At 41.5% G+C, this 22,054-nt stretch overlaps 2 protein-coding genes and 1 long non-coding RNA gene across 13 annotated transcripts in view; 2 read left to right on the forward strand and 1 right to left on the reverse strand.

Moving 5' to 3' along the window:
- IL1RL1 (interleukin 1 receptor like 1) overlaps window positions 1-14,870 on the forward strand; it is a 34,437-nt gene extending 19,567 nt beyond the window's left edge. For 2 of the 3 annotated variants that reach the window (XM_081795306.1, XM_060609565.3), the window contains exons 5-11: window positions 15-177; window positions 2,968-3,039; window positions 4,446-4,587; window positions 4,681-4,826; window positions 10,474-10,620; window positions 11,619-11,786; window positions 14,470-14,870. In XM_081795306.1, coding sequence (XP_081651432.1) covers window positions 15-177; window positions 2,968-3,039; window positions 4,446-4,587; window positions 4,681-4,826; window positions 10,474-10,620; window positions 11,619-11,786; window positions 14,470-14,855 — 1,224 coding nt within the window. In that variant the 3' untranslated portion in view covers window positions 14,856-14,870. Of the gene's footprint in view, window positions 1-14; window positions 178-2,967; window positions 3,040-4,445; window positions 4,588-4,680; window positions 4,844-10,473; window positions 10,621-11,618; window positions 11,787-14,469 lie in introns of those variants that run through there. The other variant, XM_081795307.1, reaches the window with a different exon arrangement.
- On the reverse strand, window positions 178-21,094 carry LOC144615907 (uncharacterized). 4 transcript variants are annotated; one of them, XR_013554604.2, is made up of 5 exons: window positions 21,011-21,094; window positions 19,730-19,907; window positions 5,345-5,422; window positions 4,464-4,510; window positions 178-2,327 (listed from the first exon to the last, which is right to left on the reverse strand). It is a non-coding gene; the product is annotated as an uncharacterized LOC144615907 (long non-coding RNA). The 4 variants fall into 4 exon arrangements; XR_013554606.2 differs by having other exon boundaries at window positions 4,224-4,510; XR_013554605.2 differs by having other exon boundaries at window positions 3,073-4,510.
- IL18R1 (interleukin 18 receptor 1) overlaps window positions 20,998-22,054 on the forward strand; it is a 36,400-nt gene continuing 35,343 nt past the window's right edge. For all 6 annotated transcript variants that reach the window (XM_060609592.3, XM_060609597.3, XM_060609577.3 and 3 more), the window contains exon 1: window positions 20,998-21,393. The gene's annotated coding sequence lies outside the window, so the exon portion shown is untranslated. The remainder of the gene's footprint in view (window positions 21,394-22,054) is intronic.

Consider the following 22,054-nt stretch of genomic DNA (forward strand, 5'->3'; position numbering starts at 1 on the left):
TTTTTTAATTTCAGGATTGTAAAGCTCTTCAAGGACCAAGGTATCACACACACAAGACATTTTTGCTGATTGACGGTGCAACCAGCAAGGACACAGGTGATTATACATGTAAATTTATCCACAATGAAAATGGAGTCAATTATAGCGTGACAGCGACCAGATCACTCACAGTGAACGGTAAGCTGCTGAATTTAACAAAATTGATTATTTAAAAAAAATAATGTGGAGAAACTGTGCCCTTCTTGTTGATTTTCCTGTACTAAAGACCCCCTTATCTGCAGGGGTAATTCCAAAGCCCCCAGTGGATGCCCGAAACTAGGGATCATACTGAAGAACCTCGTATATACTATGTTTTTTCTCACACATACATACATACCTGCGATATGGTTTAATTTGTAAATCAGATGTGGCAAGAGATTAGCAACAATAAGTGGTCATAAAATAGAACCATTACAACGATATACTGTAATAAAAGTTACCATACATCTTGGCAAACTCAGCATATGATTTTTTTGTCTTTCCTTGTGAAGTTGAGAATTTTCACCTTTTCACTTAAAGGAAGTGCTTAATGCTTCTCTTTGACTTTTCTGAATTGCCACCATCATCGCTCTTGTGCTTCGGGGGGTATTATTAAGTAATATAAAGCACACTTGAACACGAGCAGTGTCATACCATGACAGCCAATCTCATAACCACGATAGCTACTAAGTGACTAATGGGCATGTGGCAGATATCATGTGGATCTACTGGAAAAGGGACAATTCACTTCCTGGGTGGGACAGAGTGGGGCATTGTGAGATTTTCTCGTGATACTCAGCACAGTGAGCAAGCTAAAATTTATGCGTTGTTTATTTCTGGAATTTTCAATTTAAACCTTTTGGACAGAGGTGGACCATGGGTAACTGAAACCCTGAAAAGTGAACCCGGGGATACGGGGGAGCTACTATGCTTCATGGTCCCTAAGATGCCCTCCAGCTTCATGTTATCTTGCACATTCTCTATAATAGCACAAAGAGCTTTTCTAAATGCACGATCAAGATTTAAGAAATTTTAGGGGGAGATTATGTTACTAATCTAAAGCCAGACTGGTTCTCTCCTCTATGACTTCACTTTTCGAAAACAGCATGATCGGCATGCCAACTTAATAAACATTTTTGGTATGATAATACACGTATTTGGAGAGCAAGATTAACTCTTCTTCTCCCAGTTTGTTGTCAGAGGCTCTGTAAATATAAAAAAAATCTGTTTAATCTCTAATATAACTAACTAGATTAGAAGTTTAGAAGTGCTACAAAGGACTATAGAGATACTGCTGGGTGGTTTTTAATTCTCAACCTAAAATTGTTAGGAGGCAGTGAGTAAGCAAGAGTGTTTATCCGGGATCAAAGAATTGTAAATTTGAGGTACTCAGATTTGGGTAGAACCCACATAGTGTCCCACTAGGGAACAAAAGTCAGGGTTTTTTAAAAAAAAAAAATGTTTATTTATTTTTGAAAGAGACAGTGGCAGGATGCGAGCTGGGGAGGGGCAGAGAGAGAGGGAGACGCAGAATCCGAAGCAGGCTCCAGGTTCTGAGCTGTCAGCACAGAGCCTGATGTGGGGCTCGAACTCACGAACCGGGAGATCATGACCTTGAGCTTACCCCACTGAGCCACTCAGGAGCCCCATAAAGTCAGGGGTTTTTAAAGCAAAGAGGGAATGCCTGTTATACATTGTTTACAAAGAATTTTGATGCATGTTGGCAGCAGAAGGCTGATCTTCACTGAATATCATTGGTTCCTAAGGCTATCACACAAGCAAAGTCTTTTATTGTACCAACTTGCAGATGTTTGGGCTTCATCTTGGAATATATGTGGTTTAGTCAGGTTACACGTTCATGATTCCACCAGTGAGGACATGGGCCCGTCTCCTTAATGGCCTCCTGGCTCCATTTCAAAACCCCTTGACATAAGTGATGCCATTCCATTTCACATAATCCTGGTTTGCAATTTGTCCAACATTATCAATGACCTCAAGTAGCTAATTTGATCCTAAAAGCTGGTTTTCAAATGTTTAAGTCTATAAAAGTCTATTCAGAGGAAATCCCTCACAGTCAAGCATGTCAAATCTATAAGGAGTCACGGTCTCTTTAGCATCACTTGATCTACAGATACAGGATGAAGTAGCACCGGTCAGTGTGGAAGCTTTCTCAGTGGAAAGCAAGCGTGAAGACAAGGTTTGGAGGTTTTTGATGCTCTATCATATAAAATAAGCACCATCAGACCACATTGTTATTAGTGTCTCTCACTATTAAACACCAGATCATGGGGGTCCTTAATCACACGATCCTGAAATAAATGAGAATCAAAGAAGGTCAGAATGTAGCAGTATTTCAGAAGACTCCCCTTCCCCGACTTGAGGCATCAGTGCCACAGAAGTTAGAATTTCCTTACAGAAGGGACCACAATGGTGGCAATCTCTGAGCAGAAGTGTGGGCTTACATGTTTATCTTTTTCATAGGCCTTTTTTTCATTCAACAAGCATTTACTCAGTACCTTATATATGCTAGCATTTCATGCAACTTTTGAAAGCTTCTTTCCTGTAATGTTCTTCTTCTGTAGAATTGTAGTTTTCTAGCAATTGGCAACCCAGGTAATTAATTTAACGTGTTAGATTAATTAATTAATATTTGTTTTAATGATATAAAAGAGAATAGGAAATATAAAAGAGTATCATAAGTCATAAGAGAAAGTATTACTTGAATGTTTTCTTTTTCATTTGTGTGTGTGTGTGTGTGTGTGTGTGTGTCTGTGTGTCTGTGTGTCTCTGTGTGTCTGTGTATGTGTGTATTTGTTGCCATGGGTCATTGTCAGAAAAATTTGAAAAACATTGCTATGATATAAGATAGTAATATGAAAACACAAGCTTTATACTGATGACCATCCAATGCTATCCTAATATTTATATTTTCTTTGTCTTTGATTTAAGATGAGGAAGGCTTTTCTTTGTTTCCAGTAATTATAGCCCCTCCGCAAAATGAAATAAAAGAAGTGGAAATTGGTAAGAAAACTTGAAGACTGCTGTGAATGTTACCTGGAGAATCCTTCCATATGACGCTTGGTCTGGATTCTCCAAGTATGGGTCATGCAGTTAACACGATGGATCTTGGGGATTAAATGAAATGTTACATGTAGAAACATCCACCGGGCACTTGTTAATATTAGGAATACCCAGCACTTACATTTGTATTGCAGTTCAGACTATCTTATTTCTTTCTTACTTCTCTCCGGGAGGTAGATATTGTTTCCAATTTGTGCTTGTGGATACTTAGGCTCAGGTAGGATCAATGATGTGCCCAAGGTTATGGATAATCAGTGATAGAAGGATGAGAACCAAGGCTTTCTGACTCTGCCCATCTCTGCCTTCACTAGTTTCCCACTAGAAATTAGATATAACTCAAGTTCTCGGTCCATAAAACAAGTCCCTTCATGAACTAGTCTTCACCTACATTCTGGCCCATCTGAAGCTATTAACCCCACCTGCCTTGGAGTCCCCTCCACACCGACCACCTCACAGTTGTTACACCGATTGGCAGCATTTCCACATCCTTTCCTGCTTTTGTCCATGTTGTTCCTCCTTCTCATCTCTCAACACTGAGTTCAAATAGCATTCCCCATCCCGCCCTCCTTACTACCATGGGCACCACCAGAGCTTCCATCTAATGAGGTCCAAAGAAACCATTTCTGTGTGCGGCATAGCAGTCCAGAGAAGTCTGGAATGCCTTCTTCTTCTGTATTTCCATGTCATTTGTCAACCTTTCTATAGAACAGTAGAATACCTTGTGTTTTAATCATCTGTGTCTACCCTTATCATCTTCTGAGACACTCTGCGTCCCTCATCCCTCTTCAGATGCAGAATTCTTGAGTCCAGAACCAAGAGCTCAGTAAGGGATGCCTGAATGCCTGTCCCAAGCAGGAGGGCAGCCCTCACGCTTTCAGTTCTGGGCAGAGGAAGTCTCAAGTACAAGGGGTAGTAATGGAGAGCACTCTTGAATGATTAAATGCTGGGATTGTAGCTGGGTCGAGCAAAATATAGTTTTACCAACAAGGTGACTTACAGAGAGATGAAGAGAATTTGGTAAAAGGAGGAAGGTTTGGAAGAAAGAAGTTAAAAAGAAATTCCAATCTATAGTAAAAAGAAGCCCCACCTTATAATGTCTGATTGGTGAAACCAGAATTATTCACCTTTTTAGTTTCCATGGAAGGTGAGAGGGGAGTGTGAGTGGAGCTTCCTCCAAACTGTGAGCAAAGTGGGTGGAGGCAAGGACACAGAAGGGCTAAGGATGAGGAAGGGGTCTGGAATCAATTCCTGGCACACACCAGGCATTCAACGATTTTTTTCACATTAAATGCAATACTACTGGCAGCACTGAATGTTAATGGTGAGTTTCTTCACTTCTCATCTAGGAAAACCAGCAAGCATACCCTGCTCCGCTTGCTTTGGGAAAGGCTCTCAGATCATGGCCGGCATCCTGTGGAAGGTGAATGGAAGCAAAGTTCAGAACTTTGGAGAACCAAGAATTCACGAGGACCGGGAGCAAAATCAAAGGTATTTTTATACAGAAGTTAAAACATCCCCTCCTCCTCCCACACAATTTGCAACTGCAAAGCAAGCATTAAAGGTAACAGGTTGCCTCCTTAGTTCCAGCAATGAGTTGACTTGTCTGAGCACCGTTTTAAAAATAGAGCCTGTGAGAGAAGAAGATTTATCTATGGAGTATGACTGCGTGGCTCTGAATCTGCATGGTTGGACACGGCACACCATAAGACTAAAGCGGAGAAGTCCAAGTAAGGAGTGTTTCTGAGATTTTGGCCACCCAAGTTAGCTGCATCAACTGTAAGCTGAAATCACTTTCTTGGAGAACAATGTGTTGGCATGTGTGGTTCCATGGGGAGTCTCTCAGGACGAAGAGGCCCATCTCATACATTGTGTTTTTCCTCTTAAGATCACTGACCATTTGTAGTCTGGTTTCCCTAGTTGCCTCTCTTTTGTTTTACTTCCCCCTTCCTCCTCTCCCTCCTGCCCCCCTCCTCTTCCCCCTCCTCTAACCTCCCTCCTCCTCTCCCTCCAACCTCCCTCCTCCTCCTCTTTCTCCTCCCTCTTCTCCTCTCCCTCCTCCTCCTATCCTTACTTTCCTTCCTCCAGCCCCCTTCCTCTCCTTCTATCCCCCTCCCTCTCTTCCCTTCCTCCCCCTCTTCCTTTTCTCCCTCCTCCTTTTCCTCTCCTTCCTACTCCTCTCTGTTCTCTCCCTCCTCCCTCCCTCCCTCCCCTTCCCTCCTCCCCCTCCTCCTCCCCCACCCCTTACCTTCTCCTGTTGGTTCCTCTTTAACACCCAACTGCTTCCTTGGCCATCCTCCCGATTTCATCAGCTCTCTCTGTCTCACTGTATACGAAAGACAACACACTAAGAGTAAACTGAACATGTTGTTTGTTGCATGACTTTTATGACATGTTATAAACATGTTCTCTTCTATAATTTTTTTTGTCTCAAAGAAATTGTTAGTGAAGCTGGCAAAGTGGATAAAAAGGTAAAGCACTTAATTACTGCCCACTCCAGTAAGAAGATCTTAGATGTTACTTTTTAATAAGACATCACGTGCCATCATTGTTAAATTTTATAAAATATTAAATTTGCTTATTTATTTATTTATTTATTTATACTTGCAAAACCTGAAGTGTTTACTCTTTGGTCCTTTCCAGAAAAAGTGTGGGACCTCTGCGTTCTGTCCCTTTAAAAGAAATTATTTGTGTGCTAATACTATACTATATCACTTAGCGTAGCTTTATAATCAACCCTGATTTTGGGTAGAGTGAGTCTTCCAATTTTGTTTTCATCAAGATTGTCTTGGCTATTCTTAGGCCTTTGTACTGCCATATAAATTCTATTCAGACATATTTTGATTGTAAACATGTTTTTATTGTAGTTACATAGAGGGTTTTATTGCTTGTTTTATAATTACTTAATGTATAGTAGAAGTCTTCCCATGATATTAAATGTTCGTCTACAATACAATTTTTAATGGCTTCTTAGTATTCAATTATACAGATAGACTATCATTTATCTCACCACATACACTGCTTGGCTACATGTCTTTCTTCTTCTGTCTTTTTAAAAATTCAATTTATTTATGTTTTTATTTTTTGAAGTTTATTTTTGAGAGAGAGAGTGTGTGTGGGCACAGGTGCATGAGCAGGGAAGAAGCAGAGAGAGAGAGGGGGAGAGGGGGAGAGAATCCCAAGCAGACTCCAAACTGTCAGCAAGGAGCCCAACGTGGGGCTCAATCTCACAAATTGCGAGGTCATGACCTGACCTGAGCTGAAATCAAGACTCAGATGCTTAACCAACTGAGCCACCCGGGCACCCCCAAAATTTAATTTATTTAAACTAAAAAAAAAAAAAGAAGAAGAAGAAGAAGAAGAAGAAGAAGAAGAAGAAGAAGAAGAAAGAAACCAAAACACATCTCTCGTACTTCTTCCCCCTCCACCTCTAGTAACTACCAGTCTAAATATAGGTGAGACTCAATGGAAGTCTGATAGCTCGGCTCATTTCTTTATTGTATCTGTTATTCAACATGCAATTCAGGTGCTGCCTTTTACGGGGAGCCTTCCGTGACCGCCAGTTTGGAGTATATGTTCCTTCCAGGTATTTCTGTAGGACCCTATTTCTGTCTCCACACTCATCACACTTATAAAAATTTGTTTGAGAGTATGCTGAACATAACTGTAACCTCTGTGAGGTCAGGAATGGCGTCTCACCCATCTTTGTGTGCTCAGTCTGTAGGGCAGTGCCTGGTACCTAGCATGTGTCCAATAAAAATCGGTCCAACGAATAAGCGAATGCACACCAAAGTTATCAAGGAAAACTGTTTTTGTGCATTTCTACTGCTCTAGTGATAAGGCTCAATTATACCGCAAAACAGCAGTTTACATTTATGTTTCTCAGGTTGAATAACCTTCCCCGTAACTTGAAAGGGCCAGATTGTTTGTAACTTTCCTATAGTTTCATCTGAATCTAGCGTGCCTTTAATGACTTCATTATAATTTGCTGCAATAAAATATGGTCATAACAAAAATGTGAAACTGACTACTCTTCAAGAGATTACATTCAGACACTACATATAATCTTTTAAAATGTAACATTCCCTTTCACAAATAATCAGTGGCATATGGGGGCAGGATGTAGAGAATGATCAAATGATCTGTCTTGGGTATAGGTAACAGGAGGACACATTTGTGTAAAGAGTCCAAAACAGACCGTCTAAGAGTCATTGTGCTTCTTATCATCACCTGACCCAGACATTGTTAATCAATGTCAGTGATGACACGCTCTTCCTCTCAGGGGCAGTCTGTTCCTTCCTTCCACTCTGTCGGTGTGTCCCCACAGGCAATGATGTCAGCAAAAATAGTTTTACAAACATATCCTTCCTGAGAACCTGTCAGTTTCCTCACTTGTTTACATTTCCAGGCAAAGACATCCTATTCGTTAGATGATGCATTTAATCTGGTGTAAATGGGCGGGGAGAAAAATATGGTATTTTTACACTTGTAATTCCATGTACAGCGACATGGAAGTTATTTAATGTGTTTGTCAAACAGCAAAAGGGAGAGTTGAACCCTCAGTTTATACCCCTAAGTGGGATATAGCCCCGATTAATTTGGATAAACACAGAAGCACAACCTGACGGAAAAAAATTGGGAGCGATGAAAACAGAGGCCACCAATTTGATATGTTCGTGCTAAGTCTCTGCCTGAGGTGGTACTTCGGATTTTTGTTTTAATGTAGATTTCAACCACCAATTTGTAAGTTTGTTACCAAACAGAATCATGACTTCCCTGGATGATTTTGAGTGCTATTGAGTTCCGTGGGTCTCCAGCTTTCTCAGTTATAACTGAGTCACCCCAGGACATATGGACAATGTCAAGACGTCATGTTAGGGTAATGTTGTGATGGTAGTGGGCACACTGGTTCCCCAAGGAAAGGGGAAACTGCAGTCTCCACCCTGACACTGCCATTGCATCATTATCCCCATGTGAAGCTTATATTGTCACTTTATGAATGCTCTCTCGTTACCTGTGTATTGGAATTGTTTTCACGTTGCATGTACTTGGTGACTTTTTTCCTTCTAGTTTATTTGTATTTTCTATGTTTCCCTTGTTTTTCTTCAAATTCACATGGTTACACTCTGGGGGTGCGGGGGCTGGCTGGCTTAGTCGGTGGAGCATGTGATGCTTGATCTTGGGGTCATGAGTTTGAACTCCATGCTGGGTATAGAAATTACTTAAAAATAAAATCTTAAAAAAAACCCACAAAAAACATGGATACACTCTGTTTTGACAACTGTGTAAATTAAACAAAAACGGTTGCTACAGTAGCTCGTCACAATGAATGCCTTTATTTCTAATCACAGAATAAAAGAAATTACAACACTGCCTTGAGGCTTAGAAAACCAAAACTCTAAAAGCTTATGTTCCCATATTATTCAATGTGATTAAATAAATATTCGATACTCATAAGAATAGTAGTACACATTTATTTATTGTTTCCTTTGAACCTGTCTACTTATTTTCCATTAAATTTCTCATTTATTTGATCAATATTCCATGAAGAAGAGACTGTTACTATCATCCAATTTTGCAGCGAAGGAAACAGAAGCAAATGGAGGTTGAATAAGTTACCAAATATTCTAGTTAGAGCCAGGATTCCAACTTAGACAGTGCTTTCCTGTTTATAAACACCTTCAGAAAATATTTGGTGTTTAATCATTACATTAACAGGAAGGTATGGGACTTCAACTTCCTTTACTGACTTGGTTAACTTCTTTCCTCCTGTTGAAAGCAGCCGGTCACATGCACACTTACTTCACCAAAACCTCCACACTCCCAGAGTGTGCCTAGGTAGGACCTTTAGAGAGAGTGAACTGGGGCAGGGTGTGGACAATCCTGTTGAAATGCTTTACTTAGGGAGTGTCTATCATTTACACTAATGACAGTGCAGTCAGTAAATTCTCTGCCAATTTTCAGCAACACCCTCTGCTCCCTGGTTTTGAATCACTTCACCTTGGCCGTTCTTCATTTCATGGTGCTGGATGCTCAGCAGGCCGATGAGCCAAGGGAGGAATTTGTGACTATGGATAAGTCACAAATTTTCCATGGCAAGCCTAGGAACCCATGCTTTGAGACATCACGTGAAAATGCAGGGAGAACACTGTAAGAATCAAATCTTATGTGAGGTCCTTCTCACGTTCATCTTTCAGGGGCACTATTTGTAAGAAGATAGTTAATTCCAAAGAGAGAAGTAAACCTAAAATGTCCAAGAATTATTATACTATTAATAAGTATAATTCTTGCGTTCAGTGTGTATGTAGCTGTTACTAGGCCTTGAAAATGGGAACCATCTTGCATATGCACCTTGTGCAGAAGTGAGTACAGGACCCAGTTCAATTGTGGCTAAATGATGTCCACCATGAGAAAAGTAAGGGGTGTGTAGAACCTAAAACCCCAGTAGTTTGACTTCTCCATCAGTGATGCTTTAGTGACTTACAAGATTCTTGTTTCTTCCCTGCTTTCTTGTGCCCCCAGCCCCAGATGCAGTAAGACCCCAAGACCTGTTGATTCATTCTCTTTCATGCCCCAATACCAGGTACATCCATTCCTTTCTCATTCTTACAGGAGTCTGAGCCCTCCTTACCTCTAACTGCCAAGTATTACAGAAGCTTCCCATCAATTTTACTCTAAGTTCCTACAGCCTCTCCCACAGAAACAAACCTTCCCCTACGTTCGGATGAATCTTGCTTATAAACCACTTTTGTTGTTAACACTCCACTCAAGACTCATCAGGGGCTCCCGTGACCTTTACAGTAAAGACAAAATACCTTGACAGGAATCTCAAGTCTGGTCAGAACCTCGCCCTGACACATACTTCTTACTGTGTCTGCCTCTAACTCCCCAAAATGGATCACTCCAGTTCCTCAGAACACACACACACCACATCTCTGCCCTCGGGCTCATAGCATCCACTGTAGCCAGGAATACATTTTTCTTTTTTCTTTTTAAAGTTCTCTAAAACATACGTATTCTTCAGGGACCTCCTCCTGCAGGAAGGCTTCCTTGCCCAGTCCAGCACGGAGCCAGCACTCTTAAGAACCTCTGCCAGCTAAAATCGCACTTTTACCTACTATCTTAGTTAAGTTTACATGGCCTTGACACCTTTTTTGCTCTGAGAATCCCCTACGATGCCTAGCCTTGCACAGAGTAGGTGCTCCATAAATGTTCACTTACTGATTCTTAAAGCAGCCATGAAAATTCCAGGGAAGCATCTTTTGTATGAATCTCTCATATGCCCAATGGAGGCCAGCATCCATATATATTTGTTTATTTTACCTTGTTCTAGAAACAATAGTGATCATTTTTGTCTTCCCTTTATCTTTTGAATAGTTGACCATCAAAGTACCTACTACATACTGACAGGATTTAGCATCTTGTTAATGCTAATCAATATCATGGTGATAATGCTAAAAGTGTTCTGGATTGAGTTTATTCTGCTCTGGAGAGACATAGCTAGACCTTACAAAAGTAGGAATGGTAAGTGGCAAGTTTCAAATTTTCCTTCAAAAGGATCCATAATGGCTGATGGTTACTTGTCTGTTGATCTCTTAACAGCTGTCGACTAAATCCAGATTTTGCTGATAAATGTATTCAAAGTAGACCTTTTTTTTTTTTTTTTTTCAGTTCACTTAGTAGCCATTTTCTATCCTTTTTTGTTGCTTTTCATGGTTCTGAGATTCATCTCAACACCTCAGATTTCCTTCCCAACAGGATTGCTGTTCCTACTAAATAACAGAATCTGCCCCAAGCCCAGAGTGGTTTAAACAGTTTGGAAAATGTGTATTGGTGAAACTTCATGGAATTTAAAACATTAAAAAAATTTTTCCCGTTTTCCAGAAGTGAACAGTTTAGAAGGGGCCATCAGAATGCGGGTGTATTTTGCCAGAAAGCCCATTCCATAAAGAGTCCTATCTATGCACATAAGTAGACACATGAAAGAATACAATTGTGCCCCGCTAAACAAGAACACCATTCTTTCCTTTGGATGAAGATATATTTTACATTTTCCCTATGGTCCTCTCAATTCGGGCTAATTATTCGATTTGTGGGAAATGCAGATCCTTTAAAAAATTCTACTTGAGCATTTCCGTTTCTTGGGTAAGCACGGAGAAAACAAAAGATAAAATTGAGATCTGCCCCAAACAGCAGAAGAACTCGTTATCCATGACTATAAATATTTCTCAATAAATTATTACTCACACTTGACAATATGATGTGATGAGCTAAACTGGACGGGCTCTTGCCTATTCTCTCTCATTCAGTGTGAGACAGTGAAGAGGTGAACTTTAGGATTAAGATTGATTTTCTGATGACTTTCTGTAGCAGTAGATTGTCCTCACCATCTCTGGATTCCAGAATATTTTGGGGGGTGGGATACAATCACCAGCAACCATAAAATCGAGTGAAGAATGTCTAGCGAGAGTCAAATTTGGAGAACCAAGTAATAAAGTTGCTTTTCTTGTTTTCATTTTCAGATGGAAAGATCTACGATGCTTACGTTATCTATCCGCGGAACTATACAAATAGTCCTGAGAAGGCCAGCGCTGTGGGATATTTTGTTTACCAGATTCTGCCTGATGTTCTGGAAAATAAATGTGGTTATAACTTATGCATTTATGGGAGAGATGTGCTACCTGGAGAAGGTAAAGCTGTCAAAATACATCAAGGACAGGGGCGCCTGTGTAGCTCAGTCAAAGGACCAACTCTTGATTTCGGCTCATCATGAGCTCATGTTTCACTGGATCCAACCCCGCCTCGGGCTATGCGCCAGACAGAGACTGAGATTCTTTCTCCTTCTCTCACTGCCCCTCCTCCCTCTCAAAATAAAATAAACTTAAAAAAATACATTAAGGACAGAAATTCACATTCGTCAGAACCCTAAGAGATAGGTGGTCTTCTCCCTGTGTTGGATAGGGAATTGCAATCATTATTCCATGCCTTAAAACCAGGGTTTTTAAGTATTGCTCTGGAAGAAGGAGATACTTACTCTTTGCTCCTCCTGCCTCCATAGCCAAACCGATCGTGACGTTGCCGCAGGAGTGTCAGTGACGTGAACACACAGTAAGCGGTCTTTGCGGTGTGGATTTAGCAAAGCACTGCCCCTACTTACTTCCCACATCCACCACTAACATAACTGACATTTCTTAGTTCTCCCTAGAAGAATTGAAAGAGGACTCACAAAACAAAGAATTTTGTTCTAATATCCAGAGGCATTGGCTACAATAGTTGAAAGGCCTCAGAGTCTTTCTTTATGACTTTCCTTGTATAGGGGAAACATTTGCAGATGTATATTCTCACAACAACTAGAGCTGTCTTCTGTTTCATCAAGTGTAGTCAATTCCATGTACCTTTGAGAGTAATTCTGGCATTTCAGAAGCAGTTCTCCTTGTCTCTCTACATTTATGTCAAGTACCCACGAACCCTCCTTAAGGCCCTTCTCAAATTCCTCAGGGACCAGGAAGCATGTGGAATATGAATGAGGCAGGAGCATCATGAGGGTAATTCCAATAAAGCAAATGCTTAGTAGACTGTGAACTTAACCTGGCATTTCCACTGAAAAGAGGGATTCAGCATCTATAGATTTAAAGGAATACATGGAAGGTGAAGCCGGTTTGTCCGGGAATATTTATTTGGGCAATGTTAATCACCCCATAATGGCTTGGGAGGCTTATAAAATGAACAATCCAGGAAAATGTAATCCAGGTTTCCTCTGGATTCTTTCTCCCTCCTCCAACTCTCCCTTTGGCTACTCAGGCCAGTCGAGAGGAGCAAGTCATGGTGCTCGAATGTTCTTTTTCATGTGACACACCGGCACAGAGAGCTGCAGGGATTCCATCTGTTCGTGATGTCACAGCACCTGCTACACTTGGCTGCAAGCTCTTCATCTCTTCTTTCTGAGATCCATTGACCTCACTTGTAGCTCCGTCTCGCTCCAGACAGCTCGCTGATGCTCAAGCTCGTGTAGCCTGCATTGTGCTGGTTTTCATGTGAGAAGACTTCCTACTTCCCCTCCCTCAAGGGGAAGCCTTCTGACCTTACTTCAGCCAAAATAAAATCAGATCTAACAAAACACCACCAAACTTCACTCTTCCCTTAGAAAAAGATCATGACTGCCTGCATCAGTATATTTCTTCCCCTCCTAGGTATCTTCCGTTTGCTCCTTCAAATCCACTCTGCATCCCACTCCATCCAATGGCCCTGGGTGGCTGGTCATCATGGAATCCATCACACCCCTGCCTTCTGCTCCACGCTGAGTTTGGCCAAGAGGGAGCACTGGGGGCAGGTCAGAGGCAGGCATCTTGTGAGGTTGCCAGGGTGGCTGGGCTCCTTTCTCCCAAAGCAAGGGCTCTTGATAGGTGCTTTCACACTCATTAGGTTCCATAACTGCTTCCTCCCCTTCATACCTGGAGGGTGGTAATGCCTCCTGTGTTATTTCCAATGTTGGGGGTTCTGAGGTATCTCTCATTGATTTCCCTTGGGTCTGCCCACATCTTTTATAAATTGACCTTTGATTAAACTCTCTTAAGTCAGTCCTTTGAGTATGCCAAGTTTTATGTTGGGATCCTGACCAACATAAGGTCTCTACCTGGCAGTATTTAACATTTATTTCCCTAGTTCCCACTACATGAATTGGCAGTCTTTCAGCTGCCAGCCTCTAGGAATATCTTGAGTGGTTTCATTCATGGTTAAGCTTCTTTGATCGTGCTGTTACCTCCTTGCGGTGAGAGCTGAGTATTTTACATGTTCTTTCTAAGTCTGTCCAGAAGTTACCTGCTATCATCTTGGAGTTGATGCTGTATTAACTCCAACTTGATAAGGGGATCTGGTCTTCCTTAAGATTTTTCTAGTCTGGATCAAATCAGCTTCTAAAACAGAGATCCTGGGGAAAGACATGAATCCAGGACTCCCCACGAATCAGTTCAGAGAAGCAAGGGTTCCTAAGAGTTAAAGTTCTAAGCCCTATTAAACACATAAACTAATATTCGAAGAGGGCAACATGTAGTTAATGAACTTGAATTCTAAGTCTCTTGCTAAATATCTCATACATTCCCATTTAACTCCAAGGACTCTGTTTTAGTTAGGACCCCTCTACCTGGGAAGGAAGAAGGCTTTGGGACTGATGTTCTGACAGTGAGAAGGAGAAGATGAACACAAGTTGTCCATCCAAGCTCATTCCCACTTTCCTGAATAAAGAATTGATCAGTGTCAGAATCTCATGGCAGGCTATAACAATAACAGTTTTTTAAAGTTCAGAACATTTATGATCAAAGCATTAGACTTAAAAATGCATCAACAGGAAATCTGGTCCATGTCTTTTATCCCCAGATGCAGCCACCTCAGTGGAAACCAACATACGAAAGAGTAGGCGGCACATTTTTATCCTGACTCCTGAAATCACTCACTGCAGGGAGTTTGCCTATGAGCAGGAGATCGCCTTGCACAGTGCCCTCATCCAGAACGACTCCAAGGTGATTCTTATAGAATTAGAGGCTCTGAGCAAGCCAGGAGGGATGCAGTTTGGGGAGCTCCAAGATTCCCTCAAGCACGTCGTGGAAATGCAAGGTACCATCAAGTGGAAGGAAGATGATGTGGCCAACAAACGGTCCCGGAATTCCAAGTTCTGGAAGCACGTGAGGTACCACATGCCTGTGCCAAACAAACCCTCAAGGAAGACATCCACTTGGGCTTCCCTGAGTACCCAGGGGCAGTAGCGCTTGCTTTGATGTGCTGGTGCACCAGATTTCCTAGATCTGTATTCCTTCTGGCAGGATTACGCCCCTGGGCCAGACCCTGGAGCAGAGGCATGAGAAATGGGGACATGTCAAGGGTGTTCAGGCCTCAGGTTTCATCTAGCAACTTTACTTCCATTTTCCTGATTCTGGATGGATGCAAAATGCCCCGAAATTTTTATCCTCGCTCCCCCTCTCTTCACCCCACATTTCCTTCCCTTTCTCCTTTTGCTGGTCTTTCTCCATAAGACCTAGGATCTTTTCACTATTCTTTTTTCCCTCTTTCTCTCTCTTTCTTGTTCTCCTGCCCCGTTTTCCTTGTCAATATTCTACATTTTGAACAAACGAAAAGCATTAGAGCGAAATTTTCATGTAACCGTGAAGAACACTCCGATTCCCACAAGCAGAATATTAGCAGCAAATCTTGTTTCCAACCTACCAAAAATTATTATATTTTATTTTAATGGATGCTAAGTTTTATCATCTCAATATTGTGGATACCATTGGGGTCCCTTACCCAACTGCCATTACAATCAGTATTTGCAGTTCTAAAGTCGCTTTGATATATTTTTATTCTCTTTAGAAATATTTTTTTCTCACTCTAAAAGTTACAGAAGAACAGAAAATATCAAAGAAGAAAAGAGTGAGTATTATCCACAAATCCATCATCCTAAGATAATGACTTTTAAACATTTGGGTAAATTCGTATTTAAAAAATTTTTAACTTGTACTTAAATGTTCTGTTAATATAGCTGAGCTGGCACAGTGTGTAGGGTTTATACATTTTTTCTACTTAACATCATAATAAAAACACTTGACATGTCACTTAAATTTTAACATTTTAACTATTCATAGAGTTCTATTTCACTGTTGTGCCACAGCTGACATGCCTAATTAGTTATTGTTGTATATTTGAGTTGTGTTGAGTTTAAATAACCATCATTATAAGTAATTTTGCAATGACCATACCAGCATATTTTATATTTCCCAGTTACAATTTTTGAACTTAAAACAATGTTTGTTTATTTATTTTGAGAGAGAGAGAGAAAGAGAAAGAGAGTGGGGGGAGCGATAGAGAGAGAGAGAGAGGGAGACAAAGAATCCCAAACAGGCTCCAGGCTGTCAGCACAGAGCCCAATGCGGGGCTCAATCTCACAAACTGTGAGCCAAAACCAAGAGTTGGATGCTTAACCGACTGAGCCACCCAGGCGCCCCCTATTTTTATTTTTTAATTTGAGAAATTGGTTTGTTATAACATTTCTATGAAATTAGTAAAGCATTTTGACAGAACCCTTTGATAAAAGTGACGTCAAGGTATGCAGTCAAGACCACTCCTTGAAGGAGTTCACATAGCCTCAGGGGCCACAGAGCCCATCAGTGGATCCGGAACTCAGCAGTGTCCTCTCAGGCTGGGAGTCCTGTCAGAGCTCAGATTTTACAGGTGGATGGAGATCTTACCCTCAGCTGAGCTGCTTTAAAATGTGTATGATTTCAGATTTAGCTACAAAAGAAAACTGCACTCCAGACCCTCGACAGCAAGTATAATTTTGCATTGTCACTCAATGCCTTACTGAGCCTTGCTTGAAAAGAGATCATATTTCTGGAAGGTTGCCTAAAGGATCTGCAGTTACCCATCCTTCTATGTACCCTATAATCTGAATCTATACTCCCTGGATTAAGGTTACCAGATAAATTACAAGACATCAGTTAAAGTTGAATTCCAAGAATGAATTTTCATATGAAATTGATCTGAAATTCAAATTTAGCTGCGAATCTTGTATTTTTATTTGCTAAATCTGATTCTCCCTATGCTGGTGGGCTATTGTGCTTTTCTGTGGTGACATCTGATTTCGTTGAATTAGTAAAAAAAAAAAAAAGCCTGTGAGAAGGATGCCCTATAAATGATTGGTCAGCATCACCTAATTTGGAATCAACAATCTATTCTCTGCTCTCAACCAGCTGTGTGACTATGAGTAAGTTACTCAACTTCTCCAAAATGTCTCCAAAATTACCTTAGGTAACGTGAGAATAAACCATACCAAACTCTTTGTATTTTTGTGCGAATCAAAAAGCAGAAGAAGACTCTTTGGACCAGAGAAGAATTCAATAAATGGCAACATCTCATTGTGCTTTTTGAAGCGTGGATGATACTCCAAGTCCTCTCGCAATGAGCGCCTCTGAAGGATGTTTCTCCACCCTCGCCATCAGGAATAGATGTGCCTTTAATCCTGCTTCCCCACCCACCTAGACTTACAGACATTTGTTTGGTGGATGGACACAGGGAATTTTGGAACTGATTTTATTTACCTCTTTGCATTAGCTACTTGACAGCATGGAGACCAATTTGGGCTCTTTCTACAGCAAGTACGTACATAGGCTATCACAACAAGGAATTTATAATAATCTCTTCCCTGTTTTTGATACACTTTCTTTTTAAATATATTTTAACTGTGTGTATTATATGCTGCTTTGCCAGTATTCAACGTTTACATTTCCTGAACATGAGCTGAGTATCTCTTTGAGAAGGGCAGGGAGAGGAAGAGGTCTGGAGGGGTATTCAGGTGAATCGGGCATACCCCTTACTTATCTTATGGGGTTAGAACGGGGAGGGACAAGGGGAACACTTCACAGAACCAGACAGGGCTGGCCCTAGGAGCAACTCTGAGCTCTTTTCTGCAGTGCTTCTTTTCCCAAACTTACACACCACCTCCCAAGTCATCTGAGCTTCAGTTTCTGCAAACTAAGGATGGAGAAGAAGAACTCTGAGGTCTTTCTCAGCTCTCATAGCCGGATTCCAAGCATATGCTCACAGAGACACCGCAGAACTTCCAGAAGCCTGGATTCTCCTGCCAGCAGTACCACCGACCTCTCTCGCTTCCTTCATCTATACCATCAGAGTGACAAGTGCTTCATGTACCATACAAGGTAGTGTGAAATACAATGAATACAGCCCAAACCAGTGATGTGTCTACCTTGTGACCCGGGTTTAAATTCTGGTAAATTATAAAGACACAAAGAATTGCTCTTGCTTGAGTCAAATTTGCATACAATAAAAGGCAAGATTTTAAGTTTGATGAGTCTTGACAACTACGCATACTTGTGTAGCTATCATCCTAAACAAGATAGAAATAGTTCCATCACCCCCGGACGTTCCATCCTTCCATTTCCCAGTCAATCCCTCTCCTCAGAGGCAGTGTTTTGATTTCTATCTCTATGGATTAGTTTTGTCAGATCTTGAAATTTCTATCAGTAAAGTTAGGCGCGCAGCATTGTGACTCCCTACTTCCACACAATGTAACATTTTGAAGATTCATCAATGTTTTGCATGTGTCAGTAGTTTGTTCCTCAGTATTACTGAGTGGTATTCCATTGTATGGCTGTACACGATATGTTTAACCTATCCCTGTTGGTGGACACATGGGTGGTTTCATGTTGTACCTACTGTGGATCTGGAGACTGTGAACACTCTTGTGGACTTGTGTTTGTATTTTTCTTAGCTCAATACCTAGGACTGGTCCCTTTTTGGAAACTGTCAAATTGGCAAACTGTACCATTTTATGTTTCCTATAGTTATGTATGAGACTGCTCTTACGATTGAGTCAATCCTCACCGATGATTGGTATTGTCAGGCTTCTTTTCATTTTAGTTATTTCAGTGGGTGACAAATGAACCTCATTATGGTTTAATTTGCAGTTCCCTGATGATTAATGATGTTGAGCCTTTTTCATGACCTTATTCACCAATAAGATTCATGTATTGCTCAATGAAAGTAAAGTCTTCTGCACATTTTTAGATTGTGTTGTTTCTCTTCATATTGTTGATGTGTGGAAATTTTTAAAATATATTCTGTATATAAATTCCTCTTCATATAGGTGTAAGGTGAGAATTGTTCCAGGCTTACCTCCTTACCTCTTCCTTTTTTTAAATGAAATCATTGATTAGCAGACATTTTTAATTTTGATAACATCCAATTGATCAATTTTTCTTATGTGGTTAGTGTTTTATGTGTCCTAAGTTTTTGTTTGTTTGTTTTTGTTTTTGTTTGTTTGTTTGTTTTACCTCAACATCATGGAGATATTCTCCTATGGATCTTCACGAAGTATTTATGGTTCCAGCTTTTACGTTCACTATGATCACATTGTCCACTGTGAATTAATATTTGTATATAGGATGAGGGGAGGGTTAAGCTTCATTTTTTCCCCCACAGAGATGCCCAATTTTTTCAGCAACACTTGTGAAAAAAATTTTCTTTCTCCATTGAATTGACATGGTGCCCTGGTCAAAAATCAATAGGCTGTAAATGTGTGGGTCTATTACTCTACTCTCTATTATTTTCTGTTTATATGTTCATGCAAATATCACAGTTAAGATTAGTATTGCCTTATTGTAAACCTTCAAGTCAGTGTAAGTCTTTGTTCTTTTTTCCCCAAGATTGTTCCAACTATTCTAGATCATTTGTATTTGCACATAAATTTTAGAAACAGTTTCTCGATTTCTTTGAAAATTCCTCCTAGGATTTGGATTGCATGAAATATGTAGACTCTATAACGTATAGAGTCAAAAATGTATAGACTATATAAACTCCACAGTTTGTGCAGAATAGATATCTTAACAATTTTTAGGTCTTTCCAATCTTCCAATTTTTAGGTCTTTCATTTTTCTTGGCAGTATTTTGTAGGTTCCATTGTAGACAATTTGTACATGTTTCAAGGGACTTATACCCTGGTATTTAATTTTTATGGTATTATACGTGGTATTATTAACAAGGTTCATTTTTCAAATTTCCATTACTAGTATATAGAATTACACTTGAGTTTGTATATTGGCTTTTTATTCCATGGTTTTGCTGAACTCACCTATTATTTCCAGTAACTCTTTTGTGAATTTCAAAGGGTGATCATGAAATCGACCGTCTGTCAAAAACAGTAGTTTTATCTCTTCATTTCCAATCTGTATGTCTTCTATTTTTATTTCTTTGCTTATTACAACAGGATTGTCCCAGATGAAAGATAACATCCTTATCTTGTTCCCCATCTTAGAAAAAAAAAAAGCAAAGTGTTTCGGTATTAATGATGAAACTACCTACAGGTTTCTTATAGACATTCTTTATCAGATCAAGACTGTTCCTTTCTATTCTCAGTATTCCTAGTGTTATTTGAAGAAAGTCTGTTGAATTTTGTCAGATGCTTGTTCTTATTGCATTTGAGATAATTATATGATTATTCCCTTTTATTATATGATGAATTATTTTGACCGAGTAAAAAGGATGAAAACCACTGTCTCATTAAACGTTCTTCCTGTCAGCCATGGTTTCGTTCTTTACTTTTCTTGGAAAGACCCTACCACAGACCAGTCTAAAAATGTATCCTGAGTTCTACCACACTAAAACAAAAAAGCAAAAAATTAGGAGTACAAGTTCTCCTTTGCCCTTCTTTTGTTCTAAACAGTTTAAAATTTCAGTTCAACACCTCTGACACATCTCCATTACTTCCTAGGAGAGAACCGCCCACCCCCTCCCCAACCCCCAGTACAGGCAGAAGGCCTCGGCACAGGTCTGAGGCTTCAGTGCTTCAGACAATGGCTTCCTCCTCACCTTGGGTAACTTCTAGAAGCCGTCCTGTCATAACCAAGGGCTGTTACTTGGCCTCTTTCCTGTCTACAGCCCCCCACCCCCTGCTCCTTCTCCTTGACCACAGACGGTGCCCCTCTGCCCCACGGGCCGGTTGACTTTACTCTGGCGCAAACCTTTCGGCGGCCTGTAGGGTGTGCAAGAGCAGCTCCGAGCGCCCAGGGCACTGCAGGTCCCTCGGCCACCGCCCACCAGCCGAGAGTTCCCGAGACCCGCCGTGCCCCGCCGGGGACCGCAGCCGATCTCCGTGCAAGGGCGAGGCGGGATTTTCCAGCTGTGTGCAGTTGCCGCCGCGATCAAGCAGCTCCCGGAACTCAGAGGCGGGGCGCCCAGGTGGAGGAGCCCAAACCCCAAGAACGCTGGGAGGGGCGCCCCAGTCAAGGAGCACTCCGGGGCCGGAACGCCTGCCCCAGGGCGTACCCCCCTCAGAAGAGCACCGCAGACTGGGAGGATTCCCCTCAGCCCTTACCCCCCCCCCCCCCCCCCCCCCCCCCCACTGGGAGCAAACCTCGACCAGGAGCATCTTCGATCGGAGCAACCCAGACCTGGAACACTCTGCGGGACCCAGCAGCGCCCCACTTCCAGCACTGCAGACACTGGGCAGGGGCAGCGTCCCACCTACAGCCTTCGCGGCGGCTGCCGGACGCTTTTTCTTTCTTCTGCTTTTTTTTGTCCCCCCCTCCCCCCTTTTTTTTCCTCCAACCTTCTCTAGTTGCCTTATATCTTTAATCACACTTGCGGCTCCTCTTTCCTTTCGTGTTTCACAGCGCTGGGGAGGCGGCGATTGCAGTTTCTCACCTGCTGTTTGAACTCCTGCCTCTGTCGCTGAGGCCACCAGGGTGGAGGAGGGACGGCCGCCCCCGCGCCAGCCTCGGGGACTCCCCTCTGAAGGTAAGAAGCGGCGCCCGGATGCCATCCTCACCCCCTGCCCCCTCCCCTCTGCTGCCGGCCCGCCTGGCAAAGGGCGACCCAGCCTCCTGGGGCCAGGGTTCTGAAAACAAGATCAGCTTAGTATGTATGCCATTATGTGTACAGGTCTGCCTCCACTTAGGATGAGGGTAGTCCTGACAGACCCAGCCTAAGCTGAAAATATCTTAAGTCACTGGAACATGAATCTATTTTTTGAACATCATAGCTTAGCCCAGCCTACCTTGAAGGTGCTCAGAACACGTACAGTAGCCTACAGCTGGGCAAAATCCTCTATCACAATGCCTGATTCATAATAAATTGTTGAGTATCTCATTCAGTTGATCGGATAGTGTGATGAAACTGAGAAACAGAAAGGTTGCCTGGGTACAGAATGGTTGTAAGTGCATCTATTGTTCACCCTCGTGAACCCCTGGCCCACTAGGAGTTGAGACTAGAGAGGATCCTAGGGCGTAACACTAGCCTGGGGGAAGATACAGATTCAAGGTTCCAGGTATGGTTTCCACGGAATGTGTATCTCTTTTGCACCATCATAAACTAAAAAAAAAAATCATAAGTGGAGTCACCATATGTAAGGACTGTATATATATATATATATATATATATATATATATATATACACCGA

Source organism: Panthera onca, chromosome A3 (genome assembly GCF_046562875.1).
Source record: "Panthera onca isolate mPanOnc1 chromosome A3, mPanOnc1 haplotype 2, whole genome shotgun sequence".
Classification (NCBI taxonomy): Eukaryota; Metazoa; Chordata; class Mammalia; order Carnivora; family Felidae; genus Panthera; species Panthera onca.